We start from the raw sequence: 19,023 nt of genomic DNA on the forward strand, positions 1-19,023 counted from the left end.
ACACAGTCTTCTCCCTAGGACCTTTTTAATGAGTGCACCGCCCAGCTAACATAACGTAGATACGTGCTAATTACATAATATTGATACATATTTGAGCCGTTGGGTGCCCCAAATTAAAATGTAGGCTTAAATACTGTAAAACTGATAATTGAGATCATAAATCTTCATTACTGTCAGCATAATTGCATCAATTACATCGGAGTTTAAATATTTGCTTGGCTATCACATAGTGTCGTGCACGAGCAGTGTCTGGATTTGTGTGGAATCACAAGCGAGCACTCTATTTCGCATGACTTCACAAATCCATAGGGCATTCCACAACAACAGAGTGGTAAGCTCCGGTGCTATGTGCTTATGAACAAGCATTAGAACATTAGAAGTTCAAAATACTCTGTTATGTTTTGTTCAGGATATTAACACTAAAATAATTAAATTTTGCTGTTAATGTTTACCTGTCTGATATTACTGTTAATGCCCTGAGGGGAATACATCAATATTTTATCATATTCATTTTTTATGTTGTATAAGAAGAAACAATGAATACATAACAGCAATAGAGGAACCAGATGGTAACATAGTCAGGGAAGAGACAGAAATAAGAAAGATCATGAAATCCTATTTTGATAATTTATACAACTGTACTGGGAAAGACTCCAATGATGTAACCATGCAGGTCAGTTTAAGCTGCAATGATGAGCCTGACCAAGAGAGCCCGCCAACATGGAAGGAAGTAGAGACTGCCCTTAATAGTATGCCCAAAGAAAGATCAACAGGATTTGATGAAGTCAGTGCAGATATGATCAAAGCAACTGGTGCAATAGGAATACAGTGGCTTCATAGAGTAATTAATGCAATATGGAAGGATAGGAAAGTCCCAGATGATTGGAAAAAAGGAAGCCGGAAGAAATGTAGCAATTGTAGGGGGATCACTTTATTGTCTCATGGTTTGAAAATATTTGAGAAAATACTTGAAAAAAGGCTAAGGAAAATAATAGAACCACAACTACAGGAAGAACAATATGGATTCAGAGAACACCGATCAACTACCGATCTCATATTTGCACTTAGAATACTATTAGAAAAGCATTGGGAGAAGGGCAAAGACTTAACACTAGTGTTTTTGGATCTCGAAAAAGCATTTGATAGTGTTCCAAGGAAGACTATATGGGAATGCTTAAGAAAGAAAAATGTACCCAAAGGTCTTATCCAGAAAGTTAAAATGCTTTACGAAGACTGCTGCAGTTGCATACAGATAGGAAACAGTAATTCTGATTGGTTCCAAACCACTAAAGGAGTGCAACAAGGCAGTACCCTTTCACCCTTACTTTTTATCACTGTGATGGATGAAGTCATGAAAGAAATTAAGCAGAAGAACAATATGGACATCAATGCATTTGCATTTGCAGATGATGTGGTAATCTGGGGAAATACAGAGAAGGAAGTCCAAGAGAGGCTGAACACCTGAAATGAATATTTGAAAGCACACGGATTAACAATAAATAAATCAAAAACTGTTACTATGTCTGTCAACAGGCAGAAGAAGAAAGGAAAAATAATGCTGGAAGTTACACAGCTGGAAACAGTAGACCAATATAAATATCTTGGGTGCATCATTTCAAGTGATAACAGAATACAGCATGAGATTAACAACCACATTCAAAAATCAGCTCAGTTTTACCATCAAGTTCGGAACCTCCTCTGGAACGAACAAGTTCCCTTAAGATCAAAGCAGATTCTATTCCAATCATACTTCACCCCCATACTAACATATGGCCTAGAAACCTGCACAACAACCCAACAAGTGGTTAGCAAACTACAAGCCGCAGAAATGAAGTTCCTACATACTATGGTACAGAAGACAAAAAGGGACAGGGTAAGGAATGATAGAATAAGGGAGGAAGCTGGTGTGTACCCATCCCTGAATGAAAAAGTGACAAGGGCCCGTTTGAAATGGTTTGGTCATGTCAAACGATTGGACGATGGAAGGACAGCAAAACAATGGCTACACACTGCCGTGGCTGGAAAACAACCAGTAGGAAGACCTAGGAAGAGATGGCTGGACCAAGTGAAAGAGGACATAGGAACAAGAGGAGTCAGCTGGGATGTCGTCTTGAGAGAAGAGTGGTACATGGACAGACAGAAGTGGAGAGTGCTCGTAAACCACACCCGGGCAACTGGAGTGGAAAACTGATGATGATGATGATTACCAGAGATACCAAAACCAGCCAAATGTCACACGGTCGGTTGAGTTTTGAATTGATTGCTCTTATCATACTTTAATGTGGCTATCGGTGGTTGTCTTGAATGGACTTCTAGCGAGGTGCCTCCTTGTTTAGTTCTGTGACCGGATATATGGCTAGATATACTCTGTGGCTTCAGGGTGAACACAGATGCCTTAGATCATCGGAGGGATTTCCAGGACTTCATTCACCACTATCCGCCACAAGACAGGTCTTCACAGATGGTTTTGAGATCGGAGAAAATATGGGATGTTCTTTCTTCTCCATTAATACCGGCACAAAGATCTCGCTGCCTAGTGTCTGTAGCATGTATACCATGGAGCTTTTCGCCATCTTAGAAGCTCTGCAGTTTGCACTGGGTGTTGAAAGAAATAACTTTCTTTTTGACTCGTTAAGTTCTCTGCAGACTGATAACTGTTTCCTGCAACACCCATTGGTGCAGCAGATTCATGACCTTTTAGCCATTTTGTGTGATGTTGGCATCAGAATCTCTTTCACATGGCTTCCAAGCCACTTTGGGATTACGGGAAATGAACATGCTGATGAAGCTGCACTTTTACCACTTTGACCTGTGACTACCTGCTAGGGATATTTGTTCTCAGCTACGTTGAACCATCTTGGCATCCTGAGAATTGGAGTGGTTAGCTATCCAAACTCCCAACAAGCTGAAAGCAATTAAAACAACTACTGTGTGGCGGTCCTCTTTACAGCCTTCACGGAGAGAGGCCGTAGTTTTGTGTAGGCTGAGGATAGGTCACAAAAGTTCTAAGCACTTGTATCTCCTAAAGAGGGAAGACCACACCCCCGTGTGTTCTTGTGATGCTAACTTCACCGTGGCCTATGTTCTTAGAGTGTGCGCCTATCTCTCTGGCCTAAGACGGGACCTTCAAGACACTTGAACGTATACTAGCCGACGGCGCAACTACTGCTTTATGTACGAGTGGCTTAATCAAGAGTATGTAAATTTCAAGTGTTCTGTTCCTTAAGAAACTTAAGTTCCCTTTTGATTCACATGTGACCTTTCCAGCTCAGTACAATCATTTTTGTTCTATTTTGAAGTTCCTTTCTTGAATAAATATTTTTGTTTTATTTTAAATTTCTTTTCCACTTAATTTTTCAGAGAGGATGGTTACCACGCTTATGACTATCTCTAATGGAACCCTTCAGTTCATAAACCCATGATAGTAATCCCAGGGGTAGATATTCCATTTGATTTCTCTTGTTTGCTACTCCAGATACGTGTGTGGTACCCAATTTCAAATTCTTCATACCCTATAACTGAGGCCTAAAATTATTGTAGTGTATTTATACTACTTCAAACTTCATAAGATACATGTTTTTACACACATCCAATAATTGCATAATTTTTAGATATTTGTGGTTATGTAAGAAGGCTGCTTTAATGTATTGGAAAGATTGGTGATAACGGGTATTGCTATTGTAGTATTCCATCACTGGGAGCTCCTTCTGTGGATCAGTGTTTAAAGAGTTCCAGATTCTGGATCCCAGAATTGCAGTTTCAGAGCCACTAGAGGCATTCAGATTTTTGAGGTGCAGAAAAAGGTCTATTCGATATTCCATACGGTGTTGGTATATAAAAGATCTCTGGTGAGACATTTGGGGTTTTTCTACAAAATTAATTAAAACTCTGGTATAGATTGCCCAACATAGATTCTGTTTATTATTCCCTCTAGTAGAGTAAAAAACAATGATATAGATGTTGATTCCCATAGGGAAAGTGATATATTTGTCCCAAATGAGTAAATTTAGAATACCAATATAAATGGTCTGTTATTGGACATTATAAATTTTCCAGCTCACTCATTCCTGGTTGCCAGCATCAAAATCGATGTGCAGGCAGTCTAAATGGCATCAAATTAAAATACCTGCACACAGTAGGCCATTCGATTTTTATGGTCGTTACTACTACTACTACTTCTACGACTACTTTTTTTTTAACGTTGTATTGACACAGACAGGTCGTATGGCGACAGGCGACAATGGGACAGAAAAGGGCCGGGAGTGGGAAGGAAGCAGCCATCATCATTATCTAAAGGCTTTGCCTTGTCGCTCCAACCATTGATCTCTTCTCTCTGCGATCCTTTTCATCTCTCCATAACCTTGGCATCCCATCATCTCAACTACCTCTTCAATGATCTTCTTCTGTGGTTTCCCTCTGCCTTTCTTTCCCATCACCTTGCCTTCGAACAAGTTCTTTATGGAGTCATTATGCCGGAGAATGTGACCAAAAACTGATGCTTTTCTCCTTTTTATCATTGTTATTAAATGTCTCTGGGTGTTTATTTCTCTAAGCACTGCTTCATTAGTTTTCTTCTCAATCCAGCTAGTTCTTGTCATCTTCCTCCACAGCCACATTTCCACTGCCTCTAGTCGTTTCACGTCCTCCTCCAAGAGAGTCCATCCTTCACAGCCATATAGCAGCACACTCCAAATGAATGTTTTGATAAACAATTTCTTTTGTTCATTATCTAAGGATTTATTAATTAAGAGCTGCTTCTTCTCCTCAAAGGCTTTCTTTCACAGGGAAATTATTCTTGTTATTTTCACAGTGCATCTGTTGTCATCGGTAATAACTGATCCTAAGTAGCAGAACTTGTGAACCTGTTTTATTAAAATATTTTCAATTCTGAGATGTGCCTCTGGTTTCATTTTAGATTTGCTTACAACCATAACATTAGTTTTACTTACATTAATGTTAAGTTGGAAATCTTTTAAGATGGATGTTAATTTGTTGAGCATGATATGCATGTTTTTCTCATTGTCAACCGTGAAAGCAGCCATGCCCTTAATTAAGGTACGGCCTGGAGTGAAAAATGGGAAACCACGGACAACCATCTTCAGGGCTGCCGACAGTGGGGTTCAAACCCACTATCTCCAGAATACTGGATACTGGCCACATTTAAGCGACTGCAGCTAACTACTGCTGCTGTTGCTGCTGCTGCTGCTACTACTACTACTACTACTACTACTACTACTAAGTGTTGATTTTCAACAAGAGAGTTACTGTTCATACTTTGTGCACGTTAATAAAAATGTAATGCGAAGATAGAGCTTGCCTATATCTACCTCTAGATGTATATTTCCATATGTTTTCAGTTGGTTCACTCGCAAGCCAGCGCAAACGTTGGATTTTGTTCCTGTTCCTCCACTGCGTGGGGATGAGTTCCACTCTATGACAGTGTTACCATATCTCATGGAGTTCCATTATGGAGAAGATCCTGCCAACACGGATAATCACACGCAGTATATCACAGAACACCAGCTAAATGGTATGTTACTTTACATATATTGTTTCTTACACTATGTATTTTATTGATTAGAAAAATTGTCTAGTGTACTATAGGGCACATTCACAGATTTTTGTTTTGGATGGACTTTCAGGATATATCTGAAAGTAAATAAATTGACTTCTTGGACAATAATTGTGAGACAGCAAGAAATGCACTGACTGAATTATATTTTTCACTGCTGTTTCAAATGTGAATTTTGACATGCTAAATTGAATGACGAACTCAAGTTTTTCTCTATTATGTAAGGTGTTCTTGCGTATCACAAAAGTATTGATTTGTAGTGTAATGAAATGAAAATCCACAGTCTGTTTCCAGTCATTAGACCGGGTCAGGAATGGAATAAATGAAGCCCCCATCTAGCGGCAAGGATAGGAATTGTGCCGGCTGCCGAAGCCTGTCGCACTCCTCTGGGGCAATGATTTATGAATGACAGATGAAATGATATTGGAGTGTGTTGCTGGAATGAAATATGACAAGGAAAACCGGAGTACCCGGAGAAAAACCTGTCCCGCCTCTGCTTTGTCCAGCACAAATTTCACATGGAGTGACCGAGATTTGAACCATGGAACCCAGCGGTGAGAGGCTGGCGCACTGCTGCCTGAGCCACAGAGGCTTTTATAGTGTAATAAAGAGTGTTAAAAATACAAAATAATACAAAATACAAAAAATTACAAAATTCAGAACATTTTCTACTATATAAACCTAACTGCATACCTTCTGAAAGATCAGTTGCTGAAGATGATAATTTTTTCTGTGTCTGGAAGGAGGACTTTTTTCAAGTACCAACAATAGTCTGCCAGCATCGCTAAGTTCCATCGTCCCAGGTATCTTCTCTTTATCTCTTTAATTTGATGAAATCTTTCACCCTGTTCATGACTCAGAGGTACCAAATTATCAGAAATGTAGTGAAGGTGAGAGTACAAAAAGTGAAATTGTGAACTCATATTGCAGCCAAGTAATTGCAATCTTCTTAACATATTTCCTCACAGTTTCTTCATACTGCACATATTTTACATTTCCAAGAAACTTACATCTTTGAAAGTATATTATACCTGATGTTCTTTATTGTTCATAGTGTCCAAGAATACGGTGTCCTCCGTTAGCTGTCTAATCTGAGGTCCATTGATCACTCCGTCTTTTATCTTATCGTTAGACAAAACTGGGAATTTGTGGCTTAATTGCTTGAAGTACAAACTACTCTGTCTAGGGCTTCCATGAATTGTTTCATGATCCCAACTTTTATATGCAAAGGAGACTGTATTTTATGATCAACTAGACTTGCACTAATGACAATTTTTTTCTTCTGGTGTTAAACTTTTTCTCATAGGCCATTCTTTCATTGCCCAATCTTTATCCCTTCCATTTGCATAAACAGGAAGGATATTTTTGTATAACCTTGTTAGCCCTGTAAAATACTAGAACTTTCAGATCTTCACTCAATAGTCATTGATGTTCTTGACATGTAATTTTATCTAAAATCTGTAGACATGAAACAGGCTTTTGGGGTTATGCCATGTCAAGAAAACAAGAACTTAAGCTCTAGTTCAGTACATTGAATGTTATACAAAGAAAGGAACAGTTGAATTTTGGCAAGGAACAGCATTTTCCTTGTCTACTGATGGTAGTACTGGTACAAGTTCAGTAAACAGTTATATGCTAGTGGTATTGTTTTGTTTTAAACATACGCAAGGTCAAATACCCACTCTTTTATCATTGTTAGAGAGTATTAACATAACTTGGAAGGACTTTTTCTCCATTTTAATGAAGAATTATCTTTTCTGGGTATCCCTCTGATAAACTGCTTGTGTTTTTCTTATGACTGTATAGTGATAGGTGATGTAAAAATGGTTGCCAAATTTGTGAAAGAGATGTATTTATCTATTAATGTTCTGGGTAGCCCATGTCAGGTTACACACATAATGTGCAAAAAAGCAGTTGCCAGTAAACATTTTTAGTTCAGATATTTTGCTATATGAAGAAAAGTTCTAATCAACAAAATGCTTTGAGAGTATGGCATGAAGTCTCACAAAATTTTGGCGTTAGCGGTCATTGGCTTTCTCTTCTTGAGTCAGGAAATACACTGCCAGCCAAAAAAAAAGTAACATTTAAATGTTTTCAAATAATATGAATGAAATGAATCCAAAATTAATTTATAAAATACAATAAGTCGACATCTTCCATCGCTTTTGCCACTCCCTGATAGGGTTACAGGTGCAAACTGTGTTGCCACATAAGTGGTCTTGAAACTGTATTATGATCAGATGCTCTTCGCAACTCCCGCTTTATTGGAGGGATGATCTGAAGGCAACATTGCTGACTCGTTCAGCCAAGGAGCTGGACATATATTATAATCAGTACGAAAATGAAAAAACATTAAATTATAATGAATGTACAGCAGAAGTCCGCTATAGCGAGTATGGCATATAGCGAGAACTCTGTTATAAGGCCACCCTTATTCTGTCCCTCAAAAATTCCTATATTAAATGGTGTATTATCCTTTGGTTACATCGAGAATCCTATCACTGATGCATCCGTTATTACGAGCGATTAAGCGTGCATAATTTTTTCCATTATCAATATTTATGCACTCCAGTGATTATATTGAATGTGATCGATCATCTTCGGTATAGATTTTTTGCTATGTGCACTAGCAAGTTCTCTCGTCGACATTTGAACTCGAAGGCGATATCTGAGTCGATTAGTAATATTTGTCGACTGGTGTTCTATAAGTACAATTCGAAATGAAAGAGAACATGTTTTCATTGTAAATGCGTAAATAATGTGGCCGATGCAGTAATTACTTCGTCAGAAATAAAGGCTGAAGTACGTGATCACTTAATTTTAAAACAATGTACTGAAATTAAACAAGAATATGATACACCTCACGATACAGCGGAGGTTAGTTTATTCAGTAAAACCTCGTTAGGTGTTTCTGCAGGTGATAAGAAAAGATAATGTGTTAAGCGAGAAAATATACTTTGAATACACAAATAAAAACTATCCAGCATGAATATTTAAACACTTGATATGTTTTTTACCGACATGAGTGCATTTTACGTTGTGTATGTACGGGTACAGTGTAAGATATAGGCTATCTACTGTTTCTAAAGATAGGGTGAGAGTATTGAAAGGTGTGAAAAAGACAAGAGAACAAATTTGAAAACCTTTTCTACTGGGGCTTATTAAATAAAAACAGTGTATTAAAAGGTGTGTAAAATACCTGACAACAACTATAAAAAATATTGGAGTGGAACTCCGTAAAATTATTAGCACATTACTGCAGATCACACTCTACGACCATGAATTATTTGGAGGTTAAAATTGGTCATGTGCGAGAGAAATAACTTTGACCGTCATCTTGAATGCGACCACTTCGATCAACTCTAGTCGAAATTCAAAGGTGCGAGTTTCAGCATACGCGCTACCATTGAAAGTTGCGGATGCCTGTCCACTTCCTGGATTTGCCTTTATTAATAAACTATTTCACGATTTTTTTCAGTACGGTATCTTTAACGGGGCTACCACAAAACAAATATGCACCACTCTAATCGTGTCATGTTTGTAATCCTTACGTAGTATATTATGCAACAAATATATGGTACCCTTCACTGCATCTGTCAACACAGAATACATTTCTAATATCTGAATGGAATGCAATATCAGTGAAAACTGGAGAGCAAAACTGAAGTTTCCTGAGGCTAATGGCTTGCTTCCCGAAGCTATAATCTACTCTCTAAATTTCCGGAATTCACGATCATTTCCCATTTTTGCATAACTTTCTCTGATCTTCCTCCTATCACCAGGGCTCTAATCTGTGTGGGAAATCAGTCCTTTCACAAGGGATGACAAAGAACAATTTCAGGGCTGGAAAAAATATGATCATACTGAGCAGTAATAATGAAATTTTGTGACGCGATAAATGAGGTATTTTTAAATAGATTAATACGACGTGAATCGGCACTAAGCAAGAAATTGTCTTAATGAGAAACGCGTACTGCAAGGTTTCACTGTATTTTTTCACGTCTGGTTACATTTCAGAAAGGCTGTTCCAGAGTAATTTATAGCGAAAAGGTTGTCATTACTCTGCTGGTGCTTGAAATATGTTTTCATGATACATATGAGGTTAAGTTAGGTTAGGTGACTGAATAAGAAAACTGAAACATTTGCCACAGAAGCCATTGGAGTGATGCGGCTCCAATTCTTCAGAATGAAATTGAACATCTGCGTTCACGTTATCTCCGAATTAGAAAAATAACTTCAGAGTAAGCTGTAGTATGGATATCCGCAAAAACACAAGTTTTGAACAAATGGGTTGCTGTCACATACTGATTGTAAAGTAATGTGTGTGGGTTTTTCCCGACTTTTAAGCAAAAATAGGATATAATGACAATCCGTTATAGCGAGTAAATTTTTCGCCGTTATGAATTCTCGCTAAAACAGACTTCTACTCTAATTGTAAAATACATTTAAGAAAATATTTTTTAGCCAACAGTGCAGATTTCTTGTGCAAACTTTAATACTTCTATTGTGTTGTGGACCTCTACCTCTACAGAGGGATGAGACTTTTTACTGCTGGCATTAAAATTGCATAACCACAAAGTTTGTACCTGATGGATACCATATTGGGAGAATGCACAGCGCACAGATGTGATTAGTTGTTAGCCAAGTGGCGCACCTCATTAGCCAGTGATACTGATAATTGGTGTATAAGTGGAGAGCGTAGAGCTGCGTAGAGGTAGTGATATGTTTTCCTGCCTTTTGTATGCATAGATGGAGTTGGGATGCCATGTCAAAGAGCACAACCACCATATTTGCTTCGATCACGGGATAATCGTGGCTTATCAGGATTCTGGATTATCCTACTAGAAAATTGGTTCTCTCATTAGGACAACCACAGTGAAGCAGATATGGGAGCAGTGGGATCAAGGAAGAAGAGGCTCAGTAACATGCATGAAGCCAACAGCTCCATCACACCTGTGAATGCAAGGACAGAAATCTGATGCACGTGTCAAATACGGATCATACAGTCGCATCAGATGCCCTCTCGTTGGATTTTAGGGATGTATAGCACTTCAGTCTGTGTCCCCATGCACGGTTTGTCATCGTCTGCAGTAGCGGGGCATCTTTTCCAGGCGCACGTTACTGCAGCTGCCACTGATTGCTCACCACAGGCACCTGTCTTTGCAATGGTGCACGGATCATGAGACTAGGTGGGACGACTATCACGTCATCATCTTCTCTGATGAATCTTTTGCTTGCAGGACCACAATGGTCATATCTGTGTTGGCTCTGTCCTGCATTATATACTATCATATGTTATATAATGTGCCATTGGATTCTGGTCTCGTTCGCAATTCGTTTAGATTACTGGTACACTGACCAGCAATTGTCACATTGTGGAGGTCATTGGATCCTGTTGTAGTCCCCAGTTTTCAGGACCCAACTGAGGCCCTCTACCAGCAGGACAGTGTGTGACTGCATATGGCACACATCATCTGGCAGTTCCTGGATGGCTGCCATATCACATTGCTTTCTTGGCTTGAATGTTCATCAAATCTCTCACCCATCGAAAACGTGTGGCCCTTGGTTAGACAATTGGCTGACCTGCCACAGGTCACCCGCAGTCACAACAGATGAATTTTGGGCTTATTGTTGCATTGTGTAGCTGCCTTTTTTGCTGCCCATCGTGAGGCCACAAAGTACTCATTTCCCAATGTTTTGTACGCCATACCATACGGCAAGAGTAATCATTTCACCTGTTTTTGATGGGTATTCTGTCCAGTTTATCTGGTTGTGATAGCTCACGTCTTAGTGTTTCAATTTTATTGGCAAGCAATGTAAGTAGTATGAATCTGTGAAGACTTTCTTATAGGATCCATGCACAAAATTAGGCTGTACTGTTATTTTCATCAGAGTATACATCCTGTTTATCTCTGAATTTATTTCCACAGCAAGATATGCGAGCTGTGCAGTTTCTCAGAAGGAAACTAATTGGTCTTCTTACCGACATAATCGTCAGATTTCTTAAGCCATTTTCTGTTTGGGATAATTCTACTTCTGTCTGTAGTGTTGAATTCAAGATGAAATGTCTGAAACTTGATGGGAACTTCATAATTGGAACATAGGCTGAGGTATACTTCAGAGAAACCGGGTGAGTTGGCTGTGTGGTTAGGGTAGCGCAGCTGTGAGCTTGCATCCAGGAGATAGTGGGTTCGAGCCCCACTGTCGGCAGCCCTGAAGATGGTTTTCTGTGGTTTCCCATTGTCAAGTTGTGCATCACAATATTCCTCTTCAGAGTCTAAATACTTAACACTGGTTTTTGCAACAAAATGAGACTGACTGAGGTAAAATTAGGCAAAAAGTTGTTCATGCAACAATTCTGATGGGCTTAGCTTCACAAAAAAATGTGCTTTATTCCAAGAATAGCTATTCCTGGGGCTGTACCTTAATTAAGGCTATAGCCAATTCCTTCCCACTCCGAGGCATTTCCTATCCCATCGTCACCTTAAGACCTATCTGTGTTGGTGCGACATAAATAAAGTTGAAAAATACTTCAGAGAAATGAGTGTGATTATTAAAACGTTAGAAAGTTGTGCATGTTTGTAGCAATATTCTAAAGAAATTTCCACTTCAGGAAAAGTTTGTTAAGCATAGAGAGAAGTTGTATTAATTTTATAGAGAAAAAGTGTTTCATATTTATCTCTAGATTATTTTATTCAAAGATTCCTAAATTTGGTGAAGGAACGTGAACGTGGGAAACTTGGAGAAGAATTTTCAACTTGACGTGATAATTTTCCGAGCTTGCCTAGATCCATCTCTAGTGAAATATAGTGCACTTGTGTTAGTCAGGCTATATAAAAGTGCCTGTCGTATGAGGAATGCTAGGAAAGCCATTCCTCATATAGCCAGTCCCTGTATTGAATGGTGTGAAAATATTGCTAATTGGGTCAATTACTGTATGTATTTCTGTGGGCTTGGCAGATTGATATATAACTGCACCTTCTTGTTCAGCAATGAAAGCCACAGGAAACTACCTAATGCCTTATTTTCCTAGTATGCCTCTTCAGTGATGCATAGGCTATCTATGACAGCTGATGGTCTATCTGTTGAGGATCCAACCAGCCTTTGGACTGAGGACTCGACCAAATTTTCTGGAAAACATTTTAAGTGGATGTAGGAAAGATTGGGACTAAATTGCTAACCATACAAGTAAAAGTGGGCAAGTAAAATGTAAAATATTAGTATGACAGCCTGTCTTTATCAGTCAAAATTAGTATGTAAAATGTAATTGGAAAATTGACTAAACATGTTAGTGTATCTTTTGAATAAAGGTTAGGCTTTTCATATTACATATATGTCAGTTGTTAGAATCATAACAGGTGTTATGAATTTTCCTTATGAACCATTTTGAGTGTAGTTGTAAATGTGTTTTACTTTTACGTCTATTGATTTGCGAACATTTGAGAAAGCTACTTACAGTTGTATGGAACGGAGAGACCTATTCCAACACAATGTAAATTTTATTCCTGTAGCATGTTTTGTTTGTGACAGAGAAGGCTAAATTTAGAAGAAATTGTCTCCATGTAAGAACAAGTTGTACGTGAGAATTTCCATAGCTATTCTTGGAATAAAGCACATTTTTTGTGAAGCTAAGCCCATCAGAATTGTTGCATGAACAACTTTTTGCCTAATTTTACCTCAGTCAGTCTCATTTTGTTGCAAAAACCAGTGTTAAGTATTTAGACTCTGAAGAGGAATATTGTGATGCATCCAACTTTTATGTCTAACTTGTGAGGTGGCATGCTTAAAGTATGAAGATAGTTAAGAAATTCAATTATCAAGCGAGGGGCCACGTGGTTTGGGGTACGTAGCCGTCAGCTTACATTCAGGGGATAATGGGTTCAAATCCCACTGTACTTGGCGAGTTGGCTGTGTGGTTAGGGGCGTGAAGCTGTGAGGTAGTCGGTTGGAACCCCCCTGTCAGCAGCCCTGAAGATGGCTTTCTGTTGTTTCTCATTTTCACACCAGGAAAATGCTGGGGCTGTACCTTAATTTGTACCTTAATTAAGGCCACGGCCACTTCCTTCCTGCTCCTAACTCTTTCCTATTCCATCATCGCCATGAAACCTATCTGTGTCGGTGTGACTAAAAGCAAATTGTAACAAAACAAGAAATTTAACAAGAAACTTTGCTACTTTCTGAAAATCATCACGTTCTTCGGAGTTAGTTCTACATACATAATTCCATACATACGTACATACATACATCATTATAGACTGTTATGCGTTTCAGCGTTCAGTCTGCAAGCCTCTGTGAATTTACTAAACTTTGCCACAATTCTCTATTTGCAACTAGTGCTGTGGCCTCATTTAGTTCTATACCTATTGAAGAAAACAAGGAAAGGCCGGAGGGGGTTTCCAAGTTTCTCGGGAAATAAGAAAAGTGGATCAGCAGTTACAATATTTATTGTATTAATAATGTAAAGATAACAATAAAAACTAGAGGGACTTTAACAATGATTAATGGTTGAATGTTATATTAAGCGCATGGCCTGAGCAAAAAGTAGCCACCGGCTGTGCGTATAAAAATGCTAATATAAGTAAGACTGTTGTCTTACGACACCTGAGAAATTCAGAATATCTGAGTGATCACATTAATCTGAAAGCTGGTCAAAAACAGACCGATAATTAAAGTTAAATAACATGAATAATTAGATAAATATTAAAATTATCATAAATAACAAAGTTGAACGTACAAAATTTCGGTAACAAAAGTAAGGTTACAATTTGGATCAGAAATTCTTAACTTGGATCTTACAGCACTTACTTCTCCGCCGGGGAGTAAAAAGTTCACAGGAAATTGTAAAGGACCTTTGTCCAGCAGCTTCATTATCCAGTAGTAAGCTGCAATTAATAACCTTCATAGACGAACCAGCCGAGAAATAAATAAAATGTGTCCATGCCAAGTATTAGACACGACTGGTTAAAATAGTCAATAAAATTTCAGTCGATTAGCGCATATCTCGCTACGAAGAAAACCAAAGCTTAGGCTGGCATTCATTTCATGTCTGAAGTAAAAAATACAAAGGCCACATCGAGTGTAGCTATGCTGATTAACGAGTCATACTGTAGTGCTCAACACATGAGCGAAGGGCAAGGTGATTGACCTCGAGCAGAATGTAGTGAAGTACATGTTGACGAGAAGTCACTATTCCAAATGCGTGCGGACAAGTATGTTGCCAAAATGAAAGTGCAGCATAGGAGCTGCCGTAGAGTAGTAGCGGCGATTCCGGCAAGACCCGGAGAGTGAAGGCAGCATTCCTGTAGACGTGATCCAGGTAGACCTTAAATAGCGTTGTAGAAGGTTCCAGATAGGAGGTAATATAGTGCTGTAAAACTAACAGAAATAATTACAAACCTGTACATGAAAATCTTAACAAAAAAATACAAAATAGTGAGGGAAAGGGAGTCCAGAAAGAATATTTTAAAAATTTCCAATTAATTAATATAACAAAGACTACAGGCAAATAACAGAAATGACCAATGAAAAAATAGAAAAGCGCAGAAAACTACATTCTCGGTACCAATCAAAAAGAAAGTTGCCGGTGACGCAAACAGTCATGTCAAGGCGATGCAGCCAATCAGCAACCAAGAAAGAATGATGTAAGGCAGAAAAGAAAGAAAATATGCAAGCAGTGTTCGAATGACCTGTGACATGATTGCACGTCGAAGGGAACTTCTAATAAATTAACGAAAAGTAGCCAGACCAAAACAATTAAGGTAAGAACAATATATAACATAAATTCAGACAAATAGGAGAGGTACCGAAAATAGCGAAAATTACCAACGAATCGTATGTTCATGAACGCATGAACCACCTCTTATCTTTAAATCTTGTGAAACTGAGTCTAACCATCGTCACCTTGGTCTCCCTCTACTCCTCTTACCCCCTGTAACAGAGTCCATTATTCTCCTAGGTAACCTATCCTCCTCCATTCGCCTCACATAACCCCACCACTGAAGCCGGTTATGCGTACAGCTTCATCCATTGAGTGCATTCCTAACTTAGACTTTATCTCGTTCCAAGTGCCTTTCTGCCATTGTTCCCACCTGTTTGTACCATCAGTCATTCTCACTACTGTCATGTCTGTTATTTCTGACTTACAAATAAGATATCCTGAGTCCACCCAGCTTTCGCTCCCGTAAAACAAAGTTGGTCTGAAAGATAGTTTCATCCAGGAACTGACTTCCTTCTTACAGAATACGAGCTCACTGCAATAGCTTTACTGCACCTTTATTCAACCTCATTTACTATATTATCATCCTAGGAGAACACACATCCCTCTGTTCATATGAGACCTTAAGGGTGTGTTTAGCTTTATTCCAAATAGTCCTAATGTTAGGGGGGGTCAATGTTTTCAAGTAGCAGCTCATTAGTATTCCATAAATTAGACAGGGGAATTTGGAACAAACTAAAACATAAGAGAAATTGGAGAAAATTTATGAGCTTCGTGAGCAGCTGAGTTGAAAGCAAATGCGAGCCAAGGGAGTGAGGTGTCCCATCTCAAAACGCCATGATGATGAAAGGCGATAAGGGCAGAGCGAAGATTACGATTTACCCTTTCAGCATATGAAGGCTGAGGATAATATGGGGAAGTGGTTTACATGGGAAATCAAAAGATTAAAAGAAAATTTTCTAAACACATTTGAAGTAAAGGCATAAGGGGGAATAATCTGGCCATTAGTTAGATCTTGAATTATAGGCCCTAATACAGGATCTTCTCTATGAATTTTACCAGTATCATGAAATAATAAAGTGGTATCAGACAAAATCTCCCCAGAGAGGGGTAATGAAAGGGTAGGTTGAGATTCTGAAGAATTACTAAGGTGAGTATCCTGGCCCGAAAACATTCGGCTTAGGGAATCGGCAACTACATTTTCCAACCCACGGATATGGCGAACATCGAAGTGGAAAGCAGAAATCCTGATAACCCACCGCGCTAGACGACCGGTTCTTCCAGGCTTCCTTAAAACCCAGCTAAATGCTTGATTGTCCGTCTCAAGCTCATATCTAACGTTCTCCAAGTACATGCGGAATTTCTCGAAAGTGAACATAACTGCCTAACCCTCGAGTTCATAGACTGAATACTTTGCCTCCAGAGCGGAAAGTGCTCTGGAAGCATGTGCGATGGGACGTCTACCCAAATCAGAGCCCTGAAATAGGACAGCCGCAACAGCGGATGAAGTGGCGTCAGTTTGAATGATGAAGGTTTTCGTGAAATCCAGCATAGCCAACACCGGAGCGTTGGATATCGCTAACTTCAAGTCTTCAAAGGCGGCTTGCTTAGAGGATCCCTACTCGAACTTAACCCCCTTGTGACGAAGCGAGTTAAGAGGGGCAGCACGATTAGCGAAATTAGGGATAAATTTGCAAAAAAATTAATCATCCCAATAAAGCGAGCAACACCTTTAATGTCCGTGGGAGGGCTGAACTCATGAATGGCCTGAGTTAGGGACTGGTCGACAGAGACACCACTCGATGAAACAAAATGTCCGAGAAATGTCATCTGGGGCCTAGCAAAGGATACCTTAGACAACTTGACCGGCAGATCAACCTTACATCGGCGCGACAACACTTCTTTGATATGCTCAGGATGATCCTCAAAGTTTTCCAAGTAAATGACGAAGTCATCTAAATAATGGTAGAGGTAGCTGAACTTGATATCAGAAAATAGATGATCAAGGAGCCTGGTAAGCACCGTGGCGCCTGTGGAGATGCCAAAAGGTACATAACAAAATTCATAAAGGTTCCAATCCATCGCAAAGGCAGTTAAATGGTGCAATTCCTTGCCTAAAGGGATTTGGTAATAAGCCTGATTTAAATCCCAAACTGTAAAATACCTGGCCCTTTTAAGCCATGAAAAACAAGAGTGCAAATCCAGAAGCGGAACAGATTGTAATATGATCTTCTTGTTCAATACCCTATAATTAAGATCAGGCCGAAACCCACCTTGTGGTTTAGGGACCTGAAAAATAGAAGAAGAGTAAGCCAAAGTAGGACATATGATCCCATCCTCGAGCACTTTATTAATAATTTGCTTCAATGCCTGCATTTTAGGAGACGAAAGATGATAAGGAGGAATTCTTACAGTGATGGAATCAGTGACATCGATCTTATACTCAAAGATGTTGGTCACTCCTAATCTTACGGTAAAAACATCAGGAAATGAATCACATATTTCCCTAATGCTCTCAGCCTGACCCTCAGGTAAATGGCTTAGGTCGGATATCAATTCACTCTGAGGGGGCGACACCACAGAAACAAACGCAGAATTACACACAGAAAAGGGAATTCTTTCAAGATCAGAAAATTTGAACCAGCAGAGACCATTCTGCATATCTAAGTCCTGAATGGGCAAAAAAATTAGGTCTAAAAATAACGGGATAAGACAGATTCTTGGCTACATAGAGACAATATTTCCAAGTAAAATTGGTAATTCGTATTTTACTCTTAACCACTCCTATAATTTTACTTTAGACGAGTTAGCCGAAACACACGAAAAAGAAACCGGCTTGATATTAAAAAATTTACATATAGCTTTATATGAAGTAAACCAGGATTCACTTATAAGAGAAATAACATTTCCTGAGTCCACGAAGGCTGAGACCAGTTCATTATTAACTTCAATGGGAATTAAAGGAACCAAACCCTTAACATCGTCAGATATCTTCAAACACTCTGGTGGACAAGTCAATGAAGACTGATGAGAGGGGATTGAATTTTGACGATTATCACCAAGGGGCTGGTTCGATGGTTCCAGCAGAAACCATCTCCCTGCCTAGTGAGCTGTTACCTGGAACTTTGGGGCAACGTCTCGCAATGTGACCCATTACCCCGCACTGAAAACAAACAACATGCGTTGACCCAGAATTACGATTCGTGCTAACCCAGTACTAGGCAGTGGCATGCTAGAGATCACAAGGGGACACCAGTTATGTAAGATGATTGGGAGCTCCACAAGCATAGCACTTTCTTGAAGGAGCGGGCTCTCCAGAAATGGAAGGGTCTATAGACTTAACAGGGGAAGATACACTTGCCTCGCGCAGTGTCAGCATGACTAACTCCCTCCGCAGATACTATCATAGCCTCCAATTCAACGAAATTACGTGGACGAGCTACAAAACACAAACAGGACCGATAAGGAGGAGAAAAGCCCTCTGCCATCGTTGACACCATCTGCTCCTCAGTAAAATTGAGAGCAAAAACTCGGTCATAGAAATTGTCAGATACAAAACCGGACAGGCTTTCGTCTAGACGTTGTACCCTAAAGTAAAATTTTTGTGTTAAGAAATTAAGTGTACGAGCAGGGATAAAATAGGTCAACAAATTGGCATGAAAATCATGTAAGAAAGTTTGTGCAGCAGTAGCGCTAACTATCTTTTCAGCAAGCACACCAGTAGCATAAGGATAAA

General features: G+C 39.2%; 1 protein-coding gene across 4 annotated transcripts in view; it reads left to right on the forward strand.

The window, feature by feature from the left end:
- LOC136857735 (serine/threonine-protein kinase STK11) overlaps positions 1-19,023 on the forward strand; it is a 150,022-nt gene that overhangs the window by 42,307 nt on the left and 88,692 nt on the right. For all 4 annotated transcript variants that reach the window (XM_067136620.2, XM_067136622.2, XM_067136621.2 and 1 more), the window contains exon 6: positions 5,358-5,530. In XM_067136620.2, the coding sequence (XP_066992721.1) occupies positions 5,358-5,530 (173 nt within the window). The remainder of the gene's footprint in view (positions 1-5,357; positions 5,531-19,023) is intronic.

The sequence above is a fragment of the Anabrus simplex genome, chromosome 1 (genome assembly GCF_040414725.1).
Source record: "Anabrus simplex isolate iqAnaSimp1 chromosome 1, ASM4041472v1, whole genome shotgun sequence".
Taxonomy (NCBI): domain Eukaryota; kingdom Metazoa; phylum Arthropoda; class Insecta; order Orthoptera; family Tettigoniidae; genus Anabrus; species Anabrus simplex.